At 39.8% G+C, this 27,705-nt stretch overlaps 1 protein-coding gene across 2 annotated transcripts; it reads right to left on the bottom strand.

Annotated features, from left to right (window-relative positions):
• Positions 1-977: 977 nt before the first annotated feature.
• Positions 978-26,600, bottom strand: wdr27 (WD repeat domain 27). Of its 2 annotated transcripts, XM_053875910.1 has the most exons (24): positions 26,175-26,600; positions 25,856-25,997; positions 25,573-25,697; positions 25,385-25,498; positions 25,260-25,311; positions 25,126-25,196; positions 24,979-25,066; positions 24,733-24,826; positions 24,055-24,137; positions 23,865-23,929; positions 23,648-23,760; positions 22,796-22,866; positions 19,755-19,824; positions 19,200-19,268; positions 19,019-19,122; positions 18,555-18,644; positions 17,973-18,094; positions 17,142-17,275; positions 16,297-16,394; positions 15,803-15,924; positions 13,661-13,758; positions 10,790-10,892; positions 9,543-9,641; positions 978-1,183 (listed from the first exon to the last, which is right to left on the bottom strand). In XM_053875910.1, exons 1-24 carry the CDS (start codon positions 26,307-26,309, stop codon positions 1,070-1,072), a joined length of 2,376 nt encoding a protein of 791 aa, XP_053731885.1. In that variant the 5' UTR covers positions 26,310-26,600; the 3' UTR covers positions 978-1,069. The 2 variants fall into 2 exon arrangements, with proteins under 2 accessions (XP_053731885.1, XP_053731886.1); XM_053875911.1 differs by lacking the exon at positions 9,543-9,641.
• Positions 26,601-27,705: the final 1,105 nt, after the last annotated feature.

Genomic DNA, 27,705 nt, shown 5'->3' on the forward strand with positions numbered 1-27,705 from the left:
TTCAATTGTGTTGAAGATTTCTGCCTCGGATTGAGAGAACTAAAGATGACACTGCGTTATCATAACACATATTTTAGCCCTGTCCAGCCCAAAAATACCCTGAGGATTTGAATGTCCTGCTTTTATTTTGTTGCAACCTTTTCCCTGTCATTCACTGGGAACTTCACAGAGCTGCTGCACATGTTGCTGCAGCTGCTCCTTATCACTTGATTGAGCTGCTGTGGCCTTCAAGATCTCCTGACTTCCAGCAACATGTTTCACCCAAACAGTAAGGCCCCGTTCCCCACTCTGCACGCGTTTTTTTCTTTTTTGCCTCCTCTGTTCTCATTCTATTCCATGGTGTTGCTGCTTTTAATTCATTCTCTTGGGTTTTCTGCCTCTCCTGAATCCTCAGGATTAAGTGCCACTGGGTATGAATAAAACAACATAGATCAAGGAGGCAGAAGTTTTATTTTGCAGTTATTAAATCACTATGTAAAATGAAAGTACTTCAGTGTCCTCTGTAAAAGAAGAGAGTCTCACATCTACTTTACCATGTTCTGAAGGTCTATATTAAACTGCTCAACCACCTGCCTCGTCTTTAATTGAATTTAATTTAACTTAACAGTTTGCTCTCCAGACAACACAGAACCTTTGTGAGTGCAGGAGTTCCTGGACCACTGATCACACTGATGCACAAGACACGTGGCAGCTAGGATGATAACAACAGCAACAAACATGGAGGAATCCCTGAACAAAAGCAAACAAAAACATCTGTTTGCTTTGTTCAGGGATGTTTTTCGCTACACAATGACCGAGTTTCCACTACTCTGAATGTACTTCAAATTCTTATAAAATTGAAATTCTTGTACAAATATTTTCAAGATTTTAAAAGAGCATTAAATAGTTTAAATAAGGTGACATTAAAACTTGAATATAGACACCATCCTGATTTATTGTGCAATTGTCAAACTGAAGCAAAAAAAACCAAAAAACAATATTGTGCATTGTGTTAACAAATCACATTGAGGCTTAACCATAGTCAAAAGTTTATTTTAGAACAGAAAAAAATGTTTTGTTGCTATAGTAATTACAAAGTCATGCCCTGGAAGCTGGGCAGTGTTTCACAGGTGGGATCTGACAGATGGTCTCCAGTGGTGGACTGGTACAACCTCAGCTTCCCATCGAGAGTCCCAGTCAGAAGCTGGAAGAGAAACCCAACACAACAGTAAACATCTCTACCTCACTTTTTGAATTGCTTGCCTTAAAGATCCAGAGGTTACTGGGTTTGGTTTGACGTTCTCTCACAAAGATATATTGGCTTTCAATACAAAACTGTGTGAAAAATGGCTGAGGGTGTAATTTCAAGAGTATCTCTTTCGGGTAACTCAAGTCCAGCAAGCGCCCTCTCATAAAACCCATCAAGCTTTAAATACCTCGCCATGTTTTTTCTGTACGTCTATTTCAAACAGAACAAGTCACAACTTACTGGTGATCATGACTCAGTCAAACACTCTGTCAACTGGCTTGTATCATAATTAGCGGTTTTCCCCACAGTTCCAAATAATATTCCAGTAAGGTTAAAGCCTCCGAAGGTAAAAGCACTGGTTGTTTGAATCTATAACTGGACCTACAATTTATGGCAAAACCACTCGCCAGGATGCGGCCGCTGTGACCCAGAGCTTTAGATTATTGAGGGGTGTTTAATAGGGAGCACGCCTGACTTGCTGCAGGTTTTCAGATGCCAGTTCAGACTTGTCAGAGAAGCTGCATATTTTCATTGCTGTAAAATAATCATTGGAAGAAATGTCGACTCAGATTTAATGTATCTTTGTTTCCACAATTTTTCTTTATACCTTTTTGTGTTTTGTGTGTTACTATTTTATCCTGGTAGGTACTAAGGATGATGTTTGGATTATTAAATATAACTTTTCTCCATTTTAACAACATTTTCTGCATTTTCAACAATATTGTTTTCCATGTATGTATAGTAGTTTTTTGTTTTTTTTTTGTCGTGACTTTACATAAAACAATTCTGGTCCATTATATTACGGTGAAAATATTGTCATGGAAATCTCTTTTTTTGACAATGTATTTTTATGTATTTTATTTATACTTTGTTGTGGTTTTCACAATTATATTATAATAATAATACATATAAATATTATAACTAATGTAATAATTGTGTCATTTGTGTGTTTTAAGTGTTTTTTTTACACTATATAAATTTAAATTGTGTTTGATATTCTATATTTTGTTGGAATCATTTTTAAAAAACAGGGAAATTGTTATTTATCATTTGTATTATATCTATTGAAGAGAAAGTTGGTCCAGGCCTCGTAGAAGTTACGTGGACTGATGGGTTTGCTCTTCCAAGGGAAACCATTTGTCTAAAACGCTAACATACCATGACATTCTGTTCTGCTTGGAAAAGAAAATACGCAGGAAAGAAGCCGACAGTCGTCATGGAAATCCCAGAGACTATCAGAGATGGGAGGAGACTTACATAAGGAACAAGGTCACAAGGGACCAGACAGTCTTCCCAACCTTCTTGAACCTGTCTGACTCAAGATGAAACGGTAGTCCCTGTGAGCCAGGAGGCGAGAGGTGTATATGCGAGTCCTTCACCAGGGTTGGTTTAAGACGAACCTCCCAATGAGTGGATGCACAACTCTCCCTGACGTCTTACTAAATATAACTTTGTGTTCACTGCTGTTCTATGTTGAGCACTTGGCGTCTGATTTTAGAGATTCTGTCTCAGCGCTGTCTGAGTCTCACTTCAATGTGACATTCAGGAGCCGACAATGGCGTCTATATCTCTGTGTTTGCTCCCTGGCCTCGTGGAAGAGAGTGATTTGCAGCTCTAAGCCAAGAAGAGAAAGTTCAAATGAAGTGGATCGCTTCAGAAGATTTTCCTGTGTGGAGAGCGATGCTGACACCAGGCCAAAAATGAAACAGGGAAAGATTGGTGGGTCTGTTCCTGCCGACTCACAAGACAGTATTAAAGCGTCTTGACAAGGCAGGGACAAAGTCTGGTCTGATCATGTTTCATGCAGCCTTTGCCATATGAAAATATTTCAAAAGATCCCATCGGTAGAATCAAAATGCCACAAGAACACTGACACTCTATTGAAGAAGTATTCCGATCTTGTGCTGGCTCGTGAAAATAGGGTATCAATGCAGGATTTCTTTGACACAGGTCAACCATCCTTCATGTTGAATTTCAACATGTTCACACTGCCACAAACCCCAGGTCTTTCCCCCCGCTGCTCTTCCTTCTCTGTCATCAGCCAGGATTTCTGTGCAAATGATGGTTTGAACTTCTGAATAACTTATCCCCGTCCTATGACACTTGTTTACAATGAATCTGAATTTATTTCCAGCTCATCTTGTAGGTCATTTTGTGTTTTCCGCTCAACACTGGTGTCACGGCTCCACATGATCACCCAGTTCTCTTTAATCCATGATATTGATCTTTCAGTCAAAACGCAACAATTCGTGGCGCGACATCAAAGTCAAATTTAAAACAGACTGCTGTTTGACAACCGTAATGAAGTCCACCTTCCATTGTCATTTCGCTGGAGAACAAAACTACAGCTTTTCTCTTTGAAGGAACTTTTGGGCTGAAAACTTCTTCTATTCTACAAATCCGTCTCAGCTGTCTGATTCAAAGGAGGCGAATGCAACGGCTGGGGTTAACACAGGACAGAAGTTTTACCAATAACAAGAGCTGACCGTGAAATCCACGAGGCAAGTCTGACCCAGTAACCTGTTTGTCAGAACCAGCAGTGTAGCTACAACATGCTTCCTCTCTATTGTTCGGGATGGGAGAGCTTTTAAATTCCAAAATTCATTGGGGGAGGAAACGGCAGTCCCGGTATACAGCCTCGCACCTTGGAAACTGGGTGCAAACTGTGATACTCAAAACAGCCCTTATCAAATTCCCACTTAAAAACGTTTTGGATTAAAAAGTGTAAAGTAAATGAGTCAAGTTGCAAGATTGAAAATATCTCGACATGAATTGGCTTTGATGTTTACAACCTGGGGTCCAACAAAGGGGAGCTTGCAAACGTTTAAATAGGTATGCCACGTGAAATCCCACAGGGTTTTTACAAGACAGCAAAGTGAAGTGACAGTAAAAGTTAGGATCTCTCATTACAGACTAAAGTACAGGAATAAACCTGAGGGAATGAACAGTGGAGGTAGACCGGCTGCCTTGATGGTGTTTTAAGTATCAGGGTGGAAAACATGAGTGAAAAATGAGTGGAAAATATGCCTTACACTATCTATCTGTGCCGTGCATCGGTCCTTTCCCACAGCAGTAAATATGGAGAACATCTGGGCTGTAGATGTGGCCCAAAAGGAAAGGTGAGCACAGGTGGGGACAGCATTTCCCCAAATTTTAGCTCAGCAATAGAAAGTAGGGCAGAGTATATCGCAAAACACGTTTTACACATCCTCCACAAAATGCCATACGACTGGAATTTCCTTAATCTTATGAACCTTGAGTAGAGAATATCGCAAAACACGTTTTACACATCCTCCGGAAAATGCCATACGACTGGAATTTCCTTAATCTTATGAACCTTGAGTAATTATTGTGATTCAGATGTTAACAAAAAACAGCTTTGCTCGACTGAGCCAAATATTAACTCATCGGCGTATCCTCAAATGACTGCTCATGACAAGCTTGGTAGGTTTGCAGAGAACATTTCAAGACTTGTAGACAAGTCCACTGATTCCCGCTATTAGCTGCAGCTAAGATTCAACCCTGAGGGTTTGGGGTCACTCAACTGGTGGTCAGATTTTTAGCTAGGTCCCAATGACCGTCACCCAGAGAGTAACATCTCCAATGCATGCTGGCTTTCTTATCTTTTTCATCGACAGTTATTGCTGCCAAAAAAAAGCTTTTCAAGTTTTTGTTGAACTTCCCTGCGCTTTCTTCCCATCAACAGCGCCACACATGCCATCAATAACAGGGGCTCTCCCATCGACCAATCAAATGTGGTGTCACAACGTGCAAGAAACAAATAGACCAAGACTAGATGACCGCTAACACATGTTGATATCATGACCTGTGAAGATCACAGTGCTCAGGATTTGCAGCTCATCTGGCTGTGTTTAAGCAAGCATATATAAAATAAAATATATTGACACGATTGAATGAAAAGGAAGGAATGTTTTCAGTAGTGGTAAAGGGGGGTAATATATGTAATCTGTGTTAGGGTTAGAGTTGGATGGATGGATGAATGTGCTAGTGCCATTGGGTAGGGTCAAGTTTTACTTTTCCCTAAAGCAGTTGGTTCATAGAGAATAGGACCTTTGGAAAACATTTGTGTAAACTTGGGAGAATGATAGTGTGTCTGAAATTGTAGTCTAAGGAAGATTAATGTATTTATAAGCATCTTTGAAGTAGGAGTGTTATTACTCTTACTTCAAAAATATTCTCAAGGTTTCATGTCTACTTTAAATCTTTCTTATCAGGCAGTGACACACGTTTTGGTGAGTGTCTAGTCAGTCATGTGCCTCAAGACTGACATCACCACTTCATGGACATTGCAGCCGTGGCTCTCAGGGGTTACTTTGTTTCCTTTTAGAAGCGCTGCTGACAGATCTGGTCCACAGGCCCCACTGTTTTTTGTATGACTTAAAACTGTTTCTATTCCTTTTGTTTACATTTATTTCACTTAGTGTGAGAAAGACAAGGCTGTGTCCAATCTGACTTGGACCGAGTTTCATTGTTCTGGCAATACTGTCCCTTGTTCCTGCACCGACTTCCTCTGTCGAGTTTTGGGATTTAAGTGAATCAGAATCACGTGTACAGACGAATCAACAACAGCTAAGAATCGGGTTACTAGGTCAGACTGAGACCTCTTGGGTGCGATAAGGTTTCAGGACTGGATCCCAAAGTTAATTGTTGTCATAAAACTATACGTCTGTGCCTCCCACCAGCAAGAACAACATGTCAAGCAATACGTCAAAAGCAACCTAATTAGCTGGAGCTTGAAATATTTATGAAGGAAGTAGTTACAATAATAGGCTTTCAGGTCTATTTAGTGCGGTACTTTCACTTTAATAGGCAACATTTAGTGTTTACTGATGTCTGCTGCGGTGCCAAGGCTCAAAACAAAATGAACATTTACACTTCTGGTTGATGTTGTTTTACATTTTAACAATTTGTATACTAATTCTATGCTAGTCTGTAAACAATCACAACAAATAGATTACAAAACAGAGTTTTTTCAAATGGTTTATCGTAAATGTTTTATGATGTTTTACCCAGGGTATTTAATAAGAACTGAAGAAGACAGGTATGAACCGACACGACTCGAAAGGCCCAAGAAGCCGTGGAGCCGTGTGAGCCATCACGCTCAGCTTTCACAAGTGTTTGACAAGACAAATTCGTGTCTGTGTGAGAGACGTATTAGCTCTCGTGAATACAGGTACAAGTTAGTAAATCCATTGGTGGCGTGATGATTTAATATCAGCGTTACGAGTGAGTCCTCTCACATGCTAACAGTGGATGGAGAATATATGACTCATTTGTAATTTCTGTCGGGTTGACTACAGTCAGGAAGCCAGCGTGGTTGGATGAGCACCCTGGTGTTACTGGGAAGACTTGTCATGTGGTTTGATTTAGCAGCAGACTGTCTGCAGACCGGCGTCTTAATTCTATTTGCTATTTCTACACATATTTTTGTATTTGTTATATTAACTTACAGAGCCTCTTTCAACAAATGTCCTGATCAAGTCAGGCTCATCCACTAGTATCCTTTCCAGTCTCACATTTTGCTCCATTTTTATTTCATTCAAGTACTGATGTGCTGCCTCTTTACATTGAATACAGCAATTCTGTATGAACTTCACATTTACGCTGGGTTAGGGTTATGACACTCCTTTGTTTCCATACATCCATGCCTCTTCTGGAAGACATTAAGCCTCTCACCCTAAACGTAACCATTCAAAACAAAGGTCTAAACTTAACCAGGACTTTGAACCAAACCTAAACCTAATATAATGACCCAGTTATTTTGAAGTTTTAATCCTCAAATTGTGGTTTAACCTTGTGGGGTCTGCCAAAAATGTCCCAAGAATTAGTCCCCACAAAATGGCTATACCAGTAAATTTTGACCAAAGTCCTCACAAGGTTTAGCAGGTTAAAACGTCAGTATGGAGGGTTCAGAATCAGAATCAGATTTTATTAATCCCAAGGGAAATTATGTTTGTAAAATGCTCTGCACTTAACATATCACAATAAATTAAAAAAGAAATATTATATAAGTGCAAAAAAAGCTATACTAAAGAGCTTAGAAACCATGTGAACAAGGAAAAATGTGCAAGAAAATGCAGTTCAAGACGAATCCTTCATTGTGATATTTTCAGAGATGAATTGTATGTTTTTATTGCCAGAGGAAGAAAGGACCTCCTGTGACGCTCAGTCTTTGAGTTGGGCAGTCTCAGTCTGTTGGTCCGTGTGGCTTCTGTATTGGACCAGGAGCCGATGGAGGGGGTGGCTGATGTTGTCCAGTATGATCCTTAGTTTCAGGAGCATCCTTCTCTCCATAACCGTCTCCAAAGAGTCCACTTTCCCCCCCACCACATCACCAGCTTTGCGGATGAGTCTGTTGTAAGTCTGTTAGTGTCCGCCACCATTAATCTGCTGCCCCAGCAAACCACAGCCAACAGAATTGCACCATCGACTCATAAAACATCCTCAGCATTGTCTCACATATGTTGAAGTACCTGAGCCTCCTCAAGAAATAGAGACGACTCTGTCCTTTTTTGTTTTGCCTCAGTGTTTCGAGCCCAGTCCAGTTTATTGTCTATGTGGACCACAAGATATTTATAGTCCTCAACCATATCCACATTGACCCCCTGGATGGAAACGGGTTTCAGTGAAGGGTTTGAGGCTAGGGAAGCTCATGTGAATCAAAGGTCCTCACAAAAGTAGCGAAACAAATGTATGTGTGTGTGTTTAAAAATATCTGTCATAGTGAGGAACAATTTTGGGGAAAAGACTTACTTGTGGGGCCCTTTTGCTGGACCGTGCATTTGAAGTCTTCAAAATAACAAGGTCATTGTAGTTGGTTTTGTTACGAGTCCTGGTTAAGTTTATAGCCATTTGTTTTGGATGGTTAGGTTTGGGATGAGAGGCTGGGGAAAGCATTAGGGCAATGAGTAGATCCCTTGCGACAGACCTGTGTGTGTGTCCTCACAGGAAGGTGTCTTGTCAAGACTTGGTACTCAGAAGCATGGCAAAAAATGAAACACACCTTCTTATCTTTATCTAAGAAAATAATCTTTCACTTTACTTGAGGGCAGTTTACCAAAATACAACTTTAGTTTCTGCTGATCATTGTCATACAATCCAACGTCTCACTTTGAATAACATATATTTAAAACACATGCCTTAAAACAAGTCCAAAAAAATAGTCAACAAGTCTCACGAGTCATCCAGACCAGGCTGAGATGAAAAAGGTTTAGTTTCCCAAAGGAAAGGGGTCTTTTCAAGTATATTTTGTAGTGTTTCACTTTCTGAATAAACGTGTCTTTTAGTATTTATTTCATAGTAAAACAAAAATTCCTCCATCCACTCATTGTTAAATGACTCATAAGCAAGCATGTGATGAAATATAACAAAATCCCAAATGAAGAACAGTCCAGTGCAAATGTGGAGACCAGCTGGGGAAGCAAACAGGACAGACTCTGAACATCTTTGTACACTGCAGAACTAGACAACCGGTCGCACACGAGAGCCAACCTGCAGCCAACCACACAAATACAACACCAACGAATAGCCGCTTTTGATTGAGTACTGATCCTCATCTTTTTGCATTAAACATTGAATTCATAATTTGGCATCATATAGCACATGTTAAATGGCTCCCTTTTAAATTCAAAACATCTCTGTAGAAACATTGCTATGTGACCTCAGCCTCGGGGTATTGGCTGAGTTGAGGAGGTTGACCTTTGCCATCAGCTTCAATGTCATGAAACACTCCACATTTAAAATACTTGATAATAACAAAGTAACTATTTTCCATTTTTATCGCACTGGTTTGTATACAACACGAGGGGAAGATATAGAGACGTTAATTGGATGGAGACATTTGTCAGACTTGACACAACCTTTGACTGTCACTTTAACTTTGACCTCTTATCTTATTTTCAAGTGGACCTCTTTCATGCCTGAAATAGTTCCCAAAACAAGCATTTTTGCCACTCAAACTTACAGTTCCTGAAGACAATTTCCATCACCTCAGAGACTGAAGAGGCACAAAAAAATCCTCTCAATAAATCTGGGATATACATGACAGATCAAAACCAAGCTCTAAAAACAGCAGGGAACGTATAGATGAGAAAGACGACTGTAGTCTATAGTCAAGATGTTGTTCGTGCTTCAGCAGAAACAATAGCGCAAATAATAATAATAATAATAATAATAATTATTATTATTATTATTATTATTATTATAATTATTGAGAAAAAGAAAGAGAGGAGAAAGTAATTTAAGAAACTTCACGTGGCACCTATATTAAAAAAAGTCTTTAAAAAAGTCTTACCTCAGGTTTGGCTGGGTTGAAAGCAACACTGAGAACTGTCTCTGAATGTTTTTGGAGTTTGTGTAGGTACCCACTGCTCCGGATATCATACATGTAGGCCTGTCACAAGTGAAGTATAAATCAAACAACAAGTAGTATATTTGATGGCAAGGAGGATTCATCAATTCCAGAATGAAAGTCAAATGTGAAAGAGATTTGTGTTCCTTATTCAGACGACATCCAACTGGAACATTGAGTCTTGTTGCTCTTCTTGCTCTAAACCGGGTTGATATCTTTGAACGCTATATTTCTCACAAAGTTCTAGGAAATGTTTGTTTTTGTTTTAGAAGCGTGTCCAAGAAAGGTTTTAGAAATATGAAGACGTGCGCGCATGGATCTGGCTCGGTGACGTCTCCAGGCGGCTACAAATAAACATGATCCACTTCACCACTGTAGAGTCCCTCGGTTTCCAGGAATTTCTGGAAATATCCAAACCTGACAAAGATGCTCTCAAATGTCAGTTCTGGTGTTGGCTCCCTATAATTAATAACAACCAGGGACACACATAAATAATTCCTCTCTTTTCACAGAGAGAGACCAAAGATGGAATCGCAAGGAGCAGAAGTAAGTTAAGTTTTTTTATACTCCCAAACAGAGGCAGTTTCTGGAAAAGCAATTAGACAGCTCTTCTTTGACATGAATGTTGAATATGGAAAAGAGGCCCAGGTCCAGGTTAAAATCTCTGCGTCAGGCACAAATAATCCTGACTTGAAGTGGAGGTAATATTCGGTGACGACCTGCAGCTTCTATGGTGTATCAGTAAACAAAGGCGTCATCGCAGTATCAGATGGTCTTTTTGCTACTTCAACGATAATTATAATATAATTATTATTATTATTAACTACACATTTACCATAGGAACATGGCAGCCAGAAAGTATTGTTTTGCTTCTAAACTGAGCAGTCAGCGGATCAATTTTAATATCCTCAAACATGGTTGCAACTTTGTGTTTGTTTACGACAGAACCGGCTATTTGTATGAAAAAAAAGCAGGATAATGATTGACATCTGTGCGTTTGGAGACACACACCAGACTTTATCAGCTTGGCCCGACAGGGTGTGTAATTTCAGAAAGGAAACGCTCATTTATTTTATGGAATTTGTTTGGTCAGAGTGGAATACCTGCCAGCTACCTAATGTCCGCCCCTTTTTTTTTTACAGTTGAAGCAAATGCTGCATTTGGAGACAACCCAAGTATGCACTACTCACACAGTTATCTTCAGATCCACAGGCTATGAACTGACCACAGGGTGAGATAGCAGAGGCGCAGGGATGGCAGCGGTTTACGTGATTATCGTAGCGACGTACACACCTGGGAAAAAGAGTTAAATATCAAAAACATCAATCAATCAATCCAACATCAAGTTTCCCCAACAAAGCTTTTCCTAAATACACTCCTTTTTATTTTTTTTAAAAATATATAAATCCAACAAATAAAAGATAAAAATAGCAGTAATAAACAAATTGTGATGAAAATGTTTAGTATAAATAGATAAGGAATGTACTGTATATGTAATATAAGATGCATTTTAGACAAATGGTATATAGTTTTCTTCACTTTAATTTATTTATTTGTTTGTAGTTGCTTTCACCAGGAAGGTTATGTGATCAGCTGCCTATTTGCACGATAATTCCATCAACAGAAATCGCCAAAAAATGCAGAGGAACAGATCATAATTTTTAACCAGATTAATCTGGATCCGACAGTCTTTTGAAGAATTGGGTCAAGGCTCTGCTACTGAACTAATGTATGTTGTACATGTTGTGTGAGCAAGTTCTGGACCGCAACTGCCACCATTCTGATGTGAAATCTAATAGATAAAATAAATATAAAACAATGTTTTTGGCTGAAAAAAAATTGTGTCTTGGTGGAGGAACACTTTTTTACTAAGAGGCTAGGTGTCTCTACATGAAGAAGACGAAGACAACGTTTATGAAATCCTTTGATACATAACCTAGTAGACAACAAACTGGCTTCTACTTATTTGAGGTGAAGAGCTATGTGCTTTTATCTTAACGTCCAAAAGTTATGGGTGCTTAAATTGAATTCCTGACCTTGGGGAGGTCTGTACAGTACATGTACAACACGACATCTGAATCAGCGAAGGAAGAGGTGTTGAGCATGACTCGGGCGAAACACAGGAAAGGAGAGTTAAAAATGACAAACGGCTCCCTGGTGCGACCACTGGGCTGCCATTTGGTTTGCAGCAGCATGAAATGTCTTTACAACACCGCGGACCGTCGGCCGAGCCAGAGTCTCTATGAACGCGATCTTCAGGAAGTGGTCAGAACGTATTAGAGCACTCACATGCTTATAACATCAGAAGGCTGTGTGGATCATGAATTCATTATGGTGGTCACTATTAAATACTGCTTCATTAACAAACGTATCTTTTTTTGAAGACAGCTTTATGATGTTGCATTAATGTATTGAATTATGTGTCTCACTTTCCGATTTTTGGTAATTCTCATAAAACAGTAGGTTTAAACAGCTTCACAGACGATAAGTCAAAGGGTTACTTACAGCTAATGAAAGAAACTGAGGGCTATTAAGGTCAAATCTAATAAATGGAAAATAACAAATAAAGCGGCCAGTCGTTTGGGCCTCTAATAAAGATGTCACCAGGGAATCATTCCATGTAGGTTTTGGGAAATATCACAGCAAGACAGAGAGATTGCTTGGCAGTCAAGCATGTCATTTAACACTCTTCTTTCTGAATGCTCCTCATTCACCTCCAGATAGGCTCAATGGACCTACTTTCAAAGGTCCAGGTCAAAGGTCCCTGACAGCCATTTGTTTTTGCTCAGCCAGTGAGTGGGTTAGTTCAGGTGAGGACAGATCTGAGCTAAGAACAGAGTCCGCATCGGCTTACGGACTCGGCCAGCGCTCATCAGCTGACAGCTCCGCTGATTATTTACAACATGCTCCGCTGGTGCTTCGAATTCAGAGCAGCTTATTTCAACTGATGCGTACCATTTCTGCTTCAACTGTAAACTGATTTATTCACCTCTGCCTCTTTTGTGGCAATTTGTCTCACTGTTACAAGACAAGATTAGAAGGGACATGGTCGACGTTTGGAGACAAAGGCCAGGAGAGAAAGGGGAGAGACGCTGGATGAAAAGAAGAGGAAGACAACCAGTGAGCTTCATAGATAAATGAGGACATGGAGAGGATACGGTGTGGCTGGGGAAGACACTCATGCTCTGCTTTTCATTGTGATCTTGCTCAAAGCTATTTTCAGAGGTGCTGATCAAGCAGTTTATAAAGATTGTGCCACACCTGTCTCTTCTGGTGAGGTCAGGAAAGACCTCACTGTAAAGAGAGCTCTGGCAGGTTTTGTCTTTTTGCCAGTTGGCAGCTACTGATTTCAAGTACAAAAACCGCTCACCATTTTGATTTTTAAAATGATTTGCCTCTTCAATTGTCAATGAATATTGCCCACAAACACATCAATGTATTGCTGTGTCTCGTGGTTTTATGAAAACTACCTCATGCATTCACATTGTCTAATCTTGTCACAGGCCAGCACTGAAAATTATAAGCGGTTCAGTAAGTTTAAATAAACTCTCCTGTGCTTGTGGGTCGCATTGGGAAGGGATGTTTTGGCTACAAGGAATGCCTCCCTGAGTCTCCTCACCAATAATGTCTATCCATGTTAACTGCACTGCTACGGCAGCCTCAACATACTGTCTCCTAAGGACACTAAACTATTAAACAATACAGGCAACAAAAAATGTATTCTTCACAAGATCTTGATAATTGATAGTTTTCTAGTCTGTTTCTCTGATAAAAAACATTAGACCAACAATTGCAAAGTCATAATTTAATAGTTATATAACACTCGAGTAAAAAGGAAGCATCAACATAGGGGTTGGAAATATAAAAAGACAGACCATTGCCAAGTATGGTGGTTAAAAACAAAGAAAATCTTGAGGGTTTAAAACACTGGAGACCTGAGAAGAAACCATTCAGGAAACAGTAGTTTCAGTGAACAAAAACCAGTTGTAATTCCCCTTATTAAGTTGAATGTTGTGAATGTAGTTTCCTGTTTATCTTAAAAAAAAAAAAAAAAAACTAACCTCAGTGTGCGGAGATCCCATATCTTGACCCCGTCTGTCACCGCGCCCGTGAGGAAGAGGTTGTATGACTCTGAAGCTTGCGTGGTGAACATTGAACCCTGAAAAATATTGTTTTAAAAGGTCATTGTGGTGGCTGCTCTAACACACCCTATTGCAGTTGAGACAATGAATAGTACCACATTATCGGTCACATAATTGAACCAAAAAGTCCGACACCAAGCAGTAAACCAGAATTCTGCTTTGAGTTAAATAATGCAATTCGTTTTTTTTTTTTCATTTATTGCCTGCCCAGTGAAAGATCTGAGTTTCCACTGCAGATCCGAACACAGATTCCATTTATGAATTTCATACCAAGCTGTCAGATAAAGCATACAAGCGAGCGCGGCTGCAACAGACGGAGAGAGTGAGTTAGCGGCGGTCAGGGTGTTTTGTGTTTAGATTTCCATTAAACGTGTGAGAACGGGAGTCTGAGAGGGCATTTCCAGTTCCATTTTCCGAGAAGTTCCCTAGTCTTCAGCTCTGATGAGTTCCAGGTGATTTTTTTTTTTTTGCAAAAACGCGATGGAAATTTGAAGCGGTAAGAACTGCTTCACGTCCCTGATGTTTGGTCCACTTCAGAATTTAAAAGCACAAGCGAGAGGGAGGTATGTGTGAAGTCCTGAGGCGAGGGCAATCCCTGTGATCCAAAGGAATTAACCCTGCAGCATCTGCGGCCCACGGGCAGGCAGTCGGAGGACCCCACATTGACGCAATAGTCCAGCTGAAACAACACACCACTGGCAGTCTGCAATGTTTGGCACACAATAGCTGGCGTGACAAAGAGCAGGCATCTCTGAGTTGAAGGAGAAAAGTCAGCTGTGAGCAGGAGTGAATTGCACTTGAATAGACTAATGCATTTAATCCATGCCACTGGCTGCGGTTTATCCAGCAAATCCAAGCTGCCCTGAGTGTCGAGCGTGCACTGGCCAACATGTACGAGTGAGTAAAGTCAATAGCCGGGGGTCGCAGGGTCCGCACAACAAAAACACCTTTGTATTGTCAAAAATGTGATGATAATAATTGTATATTCCATTAGATCAATAGTAGGGAAAAAGTGAAGTGACAAATGGTGTTAGATGTAGGATCACTTGACTGGCTGCATTCCTTTGTGCTTCATTTTTTATCTGTTTTTTTCTTTGTTTTTTTTTTTTTATGGGATGCAGTGGCTTCGCCACAGTCACAAGAAATCCTGGCGGAAACCCTGGAATGGATTGTTATCATCCGTGTCTAAAGAATTTGGATCGCTGCAACCAGTTGAACAGCTTTGTTTTAATAACTTGTTATTGGTCAGAAACAGCTGGGGTCCTATTTGAAGTGGGCGGCAAAGTTCACAATTCAAACTGGAACATCGTAAAAATGTATCACGGAAAAACTTCTCCTTAATACTGATTTATTTCAGCTCAAAGATCAAAAGTCTTTAGATCACTGTCCAACATGTCCTCTAGTTAGACCTCAGCAAATTGGGCCCATATTGGATTAGGCCGCCAATTTGGAGGGAAGCCACACAGACTCAGACTGCGCCATGGGATTGCGTTAGTCCAAGGCCATCGCTGAGCTCACAATCTCTTCCTGCCATCTCCTGTGACAATCTTAATCCAGATGCATGAGGGATTGACATTCATCCGTTCGAGGAGATGAATGGAGTCGACGATGGCAGGTTCATGCCTGTCTGTCATGAAGACTGGAGTTGTTGTTGTTTAAATTTAGACCACACTAACTCCTTCAAAGACAATCTGTGCATTACATAACAGTCACTACACTCCAATATGTGTTATGTAACATAAACCATCTGCCAAAAAGCAGACCCTTCAGAAGGAGGCCCACAACCAAGATGCCAAGCAAAGACATTTTTTCATGCTGTAGCGACAGACTTTTGTTTCTCCACATGCTAATATAAACAAGATAATTGACTCTGCTTCTGTATTCTGCTGGAGTTTTGTCTCTCTATTTCCTCCACACTCATTTTCAATCATCCCTTGTAATTCCCCAGATTCTGCTGTTCGATCATTGAAACTGAAACTCACACTTTTGGGCGTCTCTCTTTTGACTAGCAACCTCTACTTACCATACAATACTACGTTGTTTAAACGGCAGTGAACTCACTTTGTTTTGGGTGATACAGTGGATGGCTCTGCTGTGAGCATCATGTAGCTCTGCTGCAACTTTGCATTTGTTCATGTCGAATATTTGTATCGATCGATCCGCACCACAGACCAGAACTGCATCTGAGACTGCACTTAGGAAGAAAACATTTTCCGTGGTGAAATGAACACATTTATTACAGAGTAATTATAACGTTTTGTCCGCTATGCTTGTTGAACTACACTGTAGATTAAAATGATCTTTTTTTATTGACAGATATCAAGGGAGGTGAAGAAGAGAGTGCAGCCTAGGTAGGACAGGTGGAGACGACTTTCATGGGTGACCTGAACACAAGCAAAATCCGAAGTAAAATTCAGGACACTTTTCTATTTAGCCGTGGTTTGGTTAGCATGGTTGTGCAGTGAGAGCCTTCACTAATGTAAAGTAAAAAGAAGGAGTGAATAAATGAAGTATTAAAATCATGAATAATTGTTCTGTCAATACAAAAAGGATACAAGAGAGGAAGTCATTGACGGCAGACAGGCCTGTGATGTCAGTTCCTGATGTTGTTGATATTTTTTTGGTCAATTTGATGACACTCCGCTGCTGGTATCTGGAAGAAGCCATAAAGAAATCGAATTAAACCAACAGATAGAACAGCTTTACGACTCATTTTGAAAGGTAAAGTACAAAACAAACATGCAGTCGATTGTTCTAGAAAGGCATTAAGTTCAAAGTTCAAAGCCCAGATTCCTCAGAGCAGACGTGGGGAGGGGAGTTGGGGTTTTGGTGAGTTGAGGATTGCCAAAGTGTTTTAAAGAAGCTAAGCCTGAAGACAAATCCCATTTCATTCCATCCCTTCCTCTGTCACTGAACTCTGACTAAAAAAGCAGGACCACTGGGCGGCCGACTCCCCACGTGATAAATTGTGCTGCTCCGTCAACCCAAAAAAGAATTGCAAATGTCGGCTTTGGCAACCCAGAAGAAGGTCAACAGGCCAACGTCCCATCCACACACATCCATCCAGGACGAGACATAGATTCCTAGGACCAAGGCAGACCACTGCCTCACGATCCTAGTTGAGATCAAAGTTGGCTAAAGTGGCTGGAAATTCCTGATAAAGCCTCAACTAAGCCAAGCGATGAGAGAGTGAAATCATTTCCCATTAAAAAAGCCAATGAGCAGATCAAGAGGGAGAATGATGACCAAACACCTGCTTATTCATTTTCAGTCAGTTGACTTGGGCAAATCAAACCAGTTTCCATGATATGACAGAAATAAATAAACAAATAATGACCCATATTTAACCAGTAAAACAGCTGTTTTCTCCAAAGTTACTAGTTTCTGGTAGACGATTTACCTCTTGATGTCGTCGCGTGTCACGTCCACGTTATACAAGTACATGTAAAGAGAGCTCCCGGATGCAAGAAGCACAAACTTGTCCAAGTAATAGAACTGGGCACATTTCATTGGTTTGGAGAGGCTACTGTCTGACTGGAAGACAGTGAGAAGGAACAGAATTAAACATGTTTTCAAAGTGTAGAAAAGAGGTCGCACGTTTGATACAGAACAAGCACTCCCACGAATAAATTCTGTCCATTAAAATAAGATGTTTCTGGTCACAAGATGCCAAATGTGTTTTACAACATGAGCCTCAGCATTACCCAGCTTCTGCACAGTTAAAACACTGCGCGGTCACAGCAGTGATTCCTTCCTCCTGTTTAAGTATAACTGCGCAAAGCTATTTGTAATTTTGGCTTGCCTTAAGAGAACTCAGTCCCTGAAAAGAATAGGATTTCTGGCCAAATCATTGCACAGGCAAACCCAAAAATGCGCTGCCTACAAGGGATTGAAACGACTACTGCAGCTATGGTTCGCTTCAATAACAACAGACCCCGGATTTTATTACTTTTTTTTTACTGCCTTTGTTAATGCAATAGTTGAGAAGCAAGGTCAGTGATGTCATATGGAGAACCTTCACACACGAAGTCGTGATAAATCTGTCAGATAAGATATAAAAAGGTTGAGTTTTTAGGCTATATCAAGAAACAATCTTAAACTAAATTTGTGACATTTGTGGGAAAAGTATCATTTTCTTTCTTTATAGGATTTAGTAAGGCTTCCAAGGAGACTCTGGCTGAAAGTATTTGTCAGAACAGTTTATTTTGCAACCTGAAACATGAGGTTTTACCATGATAATTGCAGGCTCTGTGCTGCCATTGGTCCAAATCCGCAGACTTTGGTCTTCTGATGCACTTAACCAGTACTGCCGGTTCAGACTCCAGCTCACACTGTTCACGGGCTTGTTGTGCCCTGAAATGAAGATATTTATTATCACTAAAAGCGGCCTCCATGAAGGACACAGCGAGGAGCCACTTTGACTCCGGAGCCCTTTATATGAACTTATCTCTGCTGCCCCCTTTTGGACACAGTTTTCCCACAGACTCACGTGTACACCTGCAACGCGATACGAGCACAATGTGCCCGACTAAAAGATGAGATGTTGGATTAAAGCAATGTGTTAAAACACAGCAATGTATTAAAACCCTCAAATGATATGCGTCAACAATGCAGTCACTGAACATGTTTCATGTTTTTATCTGAAGCGAGGAGACACTAACAATATTTACGGTTTAAAAATAAAGTAAAATAGTTCAGTACATTTCACACATTTGATCACATGGGAAATGTGACAGGCCTTTTTCTCATAAAGGTAATCACTAATATAAATAGTTGATCTCTAAAAGCAAGTACAACAAGATTCAAATTTTACCAATGAAAACAGATGGATTTCCAGATAATGAGGACTTGTACAGGAACACAGAATTGTCGCCGAGGCCACACAGGGTTTGTTTCCCGTCACCTGAAAAAGGAAAATCGTCATTTTCAGTAAAATATCCATCCATTTCCACCTTCAATATCAGTTTATTAATGAGAACATTTACAGATGAGGTTTAAGGAAACAGTGTCCTCATTTTCAGTGGCCAATAGATGGCGATTTCAGCGATATAATCCTCAATTTATAATAATTATTTAAATGAAACAATACATTTTTTTTACCTAGTGCAAAATGAGGTCACATGGCTCTGAACAGAATGACACGTCTGTGAAACCATGTCAGCCAGAATGACAATAAGCTAGCTTAAAAATAGACAGTCAAGTCACACCACACCTCTGTAGCAGAATAGTGCCAAGAATTTAATACAATAATAGCCTATATTTGTTCATAAAACTCACTTGAATACTGAAGGCAACAGACTGGTTTGGTACACAGCTCCAGATTTACGTGTTGAACTGATGGAGCTGCTGCATCCTTTGGATACTCTTTGATAACGAAGCCACTGTGGGGAAAAATGAAATGTTACATGTAATAAATCACATTATTTCATCATCAAGTGCGTCAGATGTGGCAGCTTACACGTTTTTGTTCGGCTTTGTAAACGTACGACCTTTTAGAACATTTGTTTTGATGGAAAACATCGCCTTCCTGGAAAGCATGGAGAGAAAATGTCTGTCAGTCGACATGAAAAACAAGAAAAACAACATGAAAATTATTATTTACTTGAATATCAGCTGTTTAAAAAGATCTCTAAAGACTGTTTTGATAAAACGCTGTTTACTTTTGCAGCCTGCAGTTAAGCGAAGGCTAACCGTAGTGTTAACTGATCTTGTGGTGAACTAAATCCTGACAGCGCCAAACCTGTCTGAGGCTCTGACACTGGAGGGTTCGTCCAAATCGCCCTGACGAAAACTCTGTCAGCACAAATTTCAAACACTGTTCTTTGGTTTAAAAGCAGTCCAAAGACATTATTGTGAAAGCTGCTATGACATACTTTGATCTAACCAAAGAGGTGTCCAGGTGTCCTACATGAGAACAACTATTTCTTCGAGAGAAACAAAAAAACTGACTTGAGAGATACGCTTTCATACTTGAAGGTTTATTTAAACTGCAGACAGACATAATGCCACCAACCTCGGGGAAGCAGAATATCCAGATGACTTCACCTTCGAATGGAACACAAGTGGCTGCTCCTTTATGTCTCCTAAAAACAAAGCAAGTATCATGAATAAACTCAAATCAGATGCAACAATCGTCACCTTTCCCTATAGGAGTAAAAAACTATTTTCCCGGACCACACTACTCAGACTCAGGGATGTGGCACTGACTCCATATTTAATCTGTCCCTTCAATTAGTTCATTTTTTCCACCTCACTTCATTTTCCAAATGCCCCATCTGTCAAACAGAATGTAAAAAGGAAGAGCGTCACACAGCCCTTTGACAACAATTTATCATCTCATTTACGTCAACCAGCCACCGATCTGTTTTCTTTCTCTCTTGATTAATGGCTGTAGCAGTTGAAGATCTGTCTTAAAATTCCGCCAAAAACAAATAACTACATCTGAGTGGAAAAAAACTGCCCGGTCAAATCCCTGCAATCATTTCTGAATGTCCTATTGCTCTTAATTTCACTAGAGTCTGCATGAATTAATTTTCATAAATACATGAATCATTGAACCAGGTTGTGTCAGTGATGAATGGAAAAATATCATATTTTTATCCATATTATTAAGATACAGATCTGGAAATCTCATTTGTTATCTTTTCATCGTCAGCCATGGTGAAAATCTGAGAAAATATTTTCCTGTGCTGGTGACACCTCCTGTCAACTATCATCTCTGCTCTCCTTTTTCCTCCTTTGGCGCTTCAATTAAAACGTTAGCAGCACACTGTGTTCCATTATCTGCTCTTCTTTTTGGAGTCTTTGAATCTTACTGGTTACGTTGCCACATCTGTGGAAGTCATTTTTCCACTCAGTGACAGAGGAAAGCTTCGTGGTACAAGTTGTCACAATGAGTTTTAAGCGAATTAAAACCACTGTTCTGGTATTTATATTAGTACTTTAAGATAAACAAAAACAATAAAGGCAGGGCCACAACTTTGGGTGCAAAAGAGCTGCTTGTCAGGGGTCTGCGAAACATTTGTCAGACTTTTATTATGAATCTTTATGCCTCCTGGTCAGATAAATAATGTGATTTAGAAATGTATTGGCACGTATTTAATTATTGCGAGTCATAGAAGGATCGAGATTAATAACAAATAAACGCTAAGAAAAATGTATTATCCTAACGAATACATTAAAAGATACAAGCCCGGTTATTTTCAGCAGTAAAGAAAATTCGGACACCACTGAACGCATCATCTGCAGGCATCCGAGATGCGTAGATCAGCACTTTAGATGAGTGAATGAAAGAAGTGAGGAAAAGCTGCCAAAGCGTATTTAGTGCTATAAAGTACGTTGGGCGACAGAAGAAACATATTCCACGTTTATTTTAGACTGATCCGCTCCTACAGATATCGCAAGTAGCTTGATCTACGGTGGCCTGAAGTGGACTAAAGATATGTCTCACCAAAGTTTTTACTAAGATAGTAAAAAAAAAAAAAAAAAAAAAAAAAAAAAGCTATACTTCACTTAAAAATGTAATAAACTTGTGCCGCAGATGTTTTTATAATAACCTAAAGTAAATTATTTTTTTCTCAAAACAAACTGACTGACTGAGTTAAACAAGTCAAGTCATCTGGTGCTTTTCGGTTTTCCTTACTTAGTATGCCTGAGAAAGATCTAACTTGTTTTTTATGTTGTCTTCGCCTAAAGAGTAACTTCTCCAAAATCTATAGAGTTCCGGACCTCTTCCACTGGAAACAGAAGTTCAGACCCATAATAGCTCAAATCGAACCCTCCTCCCAAATTCGCACATTGTGGACATGAAATGTTTATTTGACACTTTAATTGGCATCAGACTGAAAAAACCCCACATTTTTTAAAGCTCATGGAATAGTGACCTCCTCACGAGGTGACCCATAAATCATCCGTCTAATAATTCCAACCATCAAAACCATACAGAACATGTCTGATATTGTTTGGACTGTAACAAAACTGACTCGTTCAACCTCAAAAAGTAGGCCATTAACCTCCAAACAAGACTCTCTGAAGATTCTGAAGTATCAGACAGGTCCAAAATGTAAAGGCTTTGTGAGAGATAAAACAATATGCGGGCCAACTTGGCTGACATGCTGAGTATACTAGACAGGAGAAATGAAGAGTTAACAACTCCTCTTTATGGTTATTGTACGACAGCATTGGTTAGCCACGGACTCATGGTGCACTTACAAAAGTCAGATGTAGATTTTACTGGTATGATATATACTGTACAGAAAATTGGGCTGTGGTTTATGCTCTGGTTCATTTCATTGTGTTACACGATGGTGTGGTATGACAGCAGTATCTTTTAAAAGAGCTCCCTCTGAGTGGCACCATGCTGACGTGGAGGAACATTTTCTTTTCCAGTCGCCTCAGAGGTTCATGGTGTAATTTGTATTCTATCCTCCAGACATCCCTAAGAATACAAATGCAGAGGGAGGCACTAAGGTGGGTTTGTGTCTGTAACGGATTGTGGTTTTCTGTCCGACACTGCAGTCACGCAACACATATAGACTTTCCTGAAGATCCCCTATTGAGTCTGGCACGAGCGGCTCACTTCACTCCAGCTGGGGGAAGTTGGCTTTCTCAGCACTGCATCTCCACAAGAGCAGCTTATAAACCAACAGTGGATCTCAAAGAGGAACTTCTCCAGCTGCCAGAGTCTTAATGGTGCATCAACAAACCACAAATTGTCTTATTTTACAATGGAATATGTGACTGCACAAAGTAGTAACCAGCCTTTTTAGCAAGAAATCTCATTGAATTAAAGGTGTTAAATGGCATTTCTCATCCCTGATGCTGCTTCGCAAGCAAACATTTTCAACCTGATTATTAGTCTGAGCTAGAATAAGGTCGGAGAAGGAGATGAAGGCCAAGCAAAGCAGAAAATGAGCCAGTCATGAATGAAGTATTAAACGGACCATCATTTTAAAACCAACAGCCATCAAACAGCAGTGGTCCAATTTTCATTTCACTTGTGTGTGCATAGCTGCGGGGGGAGTTAAGTGCCCACAAAAAGTCTCTGACACTGACCTTTTTTAGATGAATGGTTGGGCTTCCTCTTTAACTCAGCATTCAGGGGCGATTCACGCAGCGGCGTCGAGCTGAAAACAAGGGAGGGGTGAAGTGAACCGGGGGGGAAACGTTACTGGAAATAAAAACCTTCAACCTTTTCCACCCGTATAAATTATCGCTCCCTGCATTAGTCAGCAGCATGACATTGTCGAATCATTTGAAACAGATGGTACAGATAATGAAGTTTAATATGGAAAGACAAATGCCGGCGGTTTTGGGACATTAGAGAGGGCAAACTCATATATTTGGAGGTTAAGTGGCAAAGCAATGGACACCCTTTTGTGTTTCCTGTAAAAATCTTCCACATTGTTTTTCTTTTTTTTTCATTTTCTGTCCATAAAAGACAACCAAATGTTAAATGAGAAGAAATAGGGTAACCTTAATTTGAATTACAGACAAAATGAAATGCAGTTTCGTCAAGTCAACCATAAAAATACAAAAGAATGGAGTATGGTAAGGGAAATTACCTAAAAAAATCTTCTGCAACATTAATTGTTGTGACTCAGTTAACTAAAAATGCAGGGGTGAGCAGTTACATTACATCACATTATTTTGTCATTTTAGTAAATATAAAATTAAATTCTTGCCTCGTAAAATGAGTGCCATGATACACCCTAATAATAAGATATGGAGCATCAATGATGAAATCGCTACAATGTTAGCACATGAAAAATGTCAAGAGATGTTTGAAAAGCTATTGCACAGTAAGATAGCGGAGAAATTAAATTATTTTTGCGCTAAAAGTTGTCAAATGACCACTTTATTGAACACAGTTAGATGTTCCACTTGAGATTTATGTCACTAACTCACCTTGCAAACACAGAAAATATTTCATCTTCAGTTGAGGTTCTGCTGTTGTCAGACAGGCTGAACTCTAGCAGCACCATACTTGCACTGAGTAGCGAGCTCACAAAAAATGTGATCTGTGTGCAAAAGGGAAGAAAAACAAGGCAGGTTTCATTGTCAAAAGAGTGAGGGAGAATGAGGGTAGTAATTGGGCTGCTATGAAACAGGTTGCATGACTCACAGAGTTGTTACCCATATAGGAAACACACCAGGAAGCTGCCAATGGAATGCCCAAGGTGGGGTAATCTAGAAAAATATGTACATATTAAGTTATTTCATGTTGTTATTCAACAATGCCAACTCTATTTAACCAATCTACTATGGCTTAAGAGGCTTTGAAAACCACCAACAGAAGGATACCAGTAGCATACCTCTGAAATATATCACTGTTCGGAGGTCTGAGGTTGCCAGATCGACCACATATAATCCATCCGCACTTCCAATACATATCCAGCTGTTGTCCCAGCAGAAGCCAACAGGAAACAGAATGGAAAAACTGTTTTTCATTCTTCCCTTGACAAGACATTGTAACCACATACTAGAAAAACATACTAATGGTAAAGCATTTACATCGTATGAGACCATGGGGTTTAATTCAACTTTCCTTAGAGATGATGCAGGCTAAACTATTAAAAGTCAGTATGATGGAAAGTGCTGCTGCAAAAAGCAAGAAAAAGGAAGTATGGAGTGATGGATCTGTAGGCAAATGGCTCCACTGCGAGAATACGCTTCCCATGTGGGGCTACATGCTGGGGTTATGATATTGTGGAGCGTTTAAGCATGGTTTTATACTTTATTGGATCATTATTCTCCAGCTGAGAGGCTGCTTCTGTGCAAGCTGAAGAAGATAAAACACAATGCTTTATGTGACTGGAGCATTGTTTAAATGAACCTGAGAGCCTTTTCAGATGCAGCACTTTTTTTTAAATCACTGTAAAATAGTGCAAGCCTGGTATTAATGTTGCCATCTGTTTTTATTCTACCAAAACAAAAAATAAGTACGTTTTGAGAACAGTAGTTTGTTTATGGAGTGAAATTGGTCGACTTACTTTGCCTGTTCATTGTTGGAGTGGTCAAGTGAGCGGTATGAAGCCATTCTCAAAACTGTTTTGGAGATTTCCATGTTATTAACAGATGGCTGTCCTGAAAAGAAAAAGAAGAGTTTATTTCACGAGTGATGCTCCCTTTACCTCACTTTGTAATCATTGTGAATGTGTCTACCGATACTGACTTGAGTGTAGTTCACTAGAATTAGGTTTTCAATTACACAACATGAATAGCATTGATCATATCACCTCCAAGGCGTCTCTTCTCCATCTGTTGTAGATCCATTTTTGTCACCAGCTGACATTTGAAGTCGTCATCGAGAGAAAAACACCAAACCTAAACCAAGAACAGATTACCTTTGATGCATATGTCATGGTCCAAATGTCACTCATTACCTGCCCCTCAGCTGAGCCGGTGATCACGTGCCTGTTCTGCGCTAACATGAGAACACTAAGCAGTGGTGTAGCTGCAGGAAAAAAAAATCATGAGAAATTCATTCGTCTCTGCAATAGAGAGCAGAAAGTTTTACCTGATAGCACAAATGATTGGTAGAGCACTGTGTTTGTGGTTATGTCCCACACCTGAAGAAGAATTTGCATCAAGTTGTTGCTTCAATGCAAGAAACTTATTGCCATGTCAATCTTAACACAGTACCCTAAAAGTGCGATCCTCTGATGTGGTGACAAGGATGTCCTCATTCCAGGGACAGAATTCTGCTGCAGTCAAAGGTCCCAGGTGACCAGACATGGTTGAGATTTCTTCCTGTCTCTTCGTAATCACAAAATCAGGGAATGAGTTTTCCACACTTGTTCAACTGAAATACTTTGTGAATCAAAATCTACCTTTGAGTTCAGTATGTATGCTGCACTGCCAGAGCATGCTGCCACCCGCTCATTGGAGATACTGAATGACAGATGGGCAACATGGCCCAGTAAAGTCCCAATAACTGCCCCAGCAGCCACTTTACCTGAATCAACAGTTAGATTCATGTCAGCAGTCTCTTTAGGCCAGGAATATGACGTAAACAGAGAGTGCTGTACGTCCACCAGAGGGCAGCATTGTCAAGCTTTTCTTTCACGTCCACGGTGAGGCTGCCAAGAAAGACGTAAGTACGACCCGACGTACCTTCTTTCACTCTCTGCTCGCAGTGTGCGACATCCCAAACAATGATGTAATCGGCAGATGCAGAACAAAGAAGCACGGGCTTGACCCCATGCCCAAAAGTCATGGCGTTAATCTCACCATGATGACCTTTTAGCAGCAAAGTCTATGGAGGAAAGAGAGACATAAGACGGAAGTACGCAGGACATGCAACAGAAATAAAACATATATATATATATATATATATATATATATATATATATATATATATATATATATATATATATATATATATATATTTTTTTTTTTTTTTTTTTTTTTTAACGGTTGTGTGCGAACCCACCTGCTTGCCGTCCGCCACCGTATAGACGAGCAGGTCGTTGCCGCTCACTGGAACTCCACAGTGGGTTGCGCAGCATGCGACCTGCTGTCGAGACCCCCGCTCGTCACAAGTCACCCTGAACTTCTCCGTTATCATCTTCAGCCGATTCTACTCTATAACGTCAAAGTAAAATGTCCGAGTTGAAACGATGTGAAATCCACTTTCCGCTTGACGACTTGTATAACGTTCAGGTTTCTATGTTCTTGTTGACGAGACGACTTCAAAGACGACTTCGAAGCAAAAATCTAACATGAAAGAAAAACAAAATATTGTTGATCCGCTTACCAACGAGTCAATATTTTGTAAATTGATTGATATTTTGAGATATGACACCGATATGTGATCAGTTACATTAAACAGGAAGTAAAAATAAAGTGACTGAGGACGATGGATTGTCACCACACTATTTACCGGTTGCTAAGATACCGTGATCGTCAGAGATCGTCTATTATAGGGTATCTCACACTGAAGTATAAAAGTAGCAAAGCGAGGAAAACTAAAGACGCGATCTAGACTTAATCGATCAGTGGGTATTCCAAACTGCCAAAATGTATATCTGGGTTTGTATTATTTTGTATGATAATAGCCATTTAAAACACAACCGGATATGCGATCCGAGTGAGAGTTCCTGGTTGTGTGCTAATCTGTGCTTTCTAACTGTAACTCGAGGGGGCGCTATTTGTCCACTTCTTCGTGCCTGGCTGTTCACCTCAGAAATACTGGAGCAAGTTTCATCCTTCCTCTAATTCTCTTAACGATGAGAGAGGTGGGGCGTGAGGTGTTAAGATGATGACAAAACGCCGTCAATAAGGAAAAAAGAATGTGGGGAAATACACACCAATGGAATTGAACTGAAAAGGCAAAGTAATAAGCAATGAATAAATTATTCATATATTTTATTTCTGTCAGGGAAATGTTTTTGACGCATGTCAATGTGATAAACTGCTACTGTAGTATTTCCTGTTCCTATCTTTTCATGCTTTTTTAATAAATGAGGAGCGGGAAAACTTAAAAAAAAATTCTGTCACTTGTTGCAAATGAAAAGTCAAAATAGAAATGAATAAATACAATCAAAATATTAACAGAACATGCTTTAAAAAAATGTTATGTCAACACTTCCAACCAGATCAATTTTGCAGTTTTTACTCTGATCTCATGGGGGGAAGATGAATACAGGCCAGGCACTGCATGTGACTCCTGTGCAGCACTTAGCTGATTTCCAGTCATCATTTATGCTGTCTGTCTTTATGATTTTGAGCTTTACACTCCATATTGTATATCAAATCTGAATTGCCAATATCAGTTATAGGCATTATAAATGCTATGCATTTAATTGTATTGTGATTTGCATTAATGGACATTTTATAAGGCTTCTTTCTGTGTTGGCAGTGGTTTCCTCCCACGACACAAAATAGATACAGAGAGTAACTGTATTGTTTGTAAATGTGTGAGAGAGTGGTTGTCTGTGTGTGTGATGAATTGGCAAACTGTC

Source organism: Synchiropus splendidus, chromosome 9, assembly GCF_027744825.2.
Source record: "Synchiropus splendidus isolate RoL2022-P1 chromosome 9, RoL_Sspl_1.0, whole genome shotgun sequence".
NCBI classification, from domain to species: Eukaryota; Metazoa; Chordata; class Actinopteri; order Syngnathiformes; family Callionymidae; genus Synchiropus; species Synchiropus splendidus.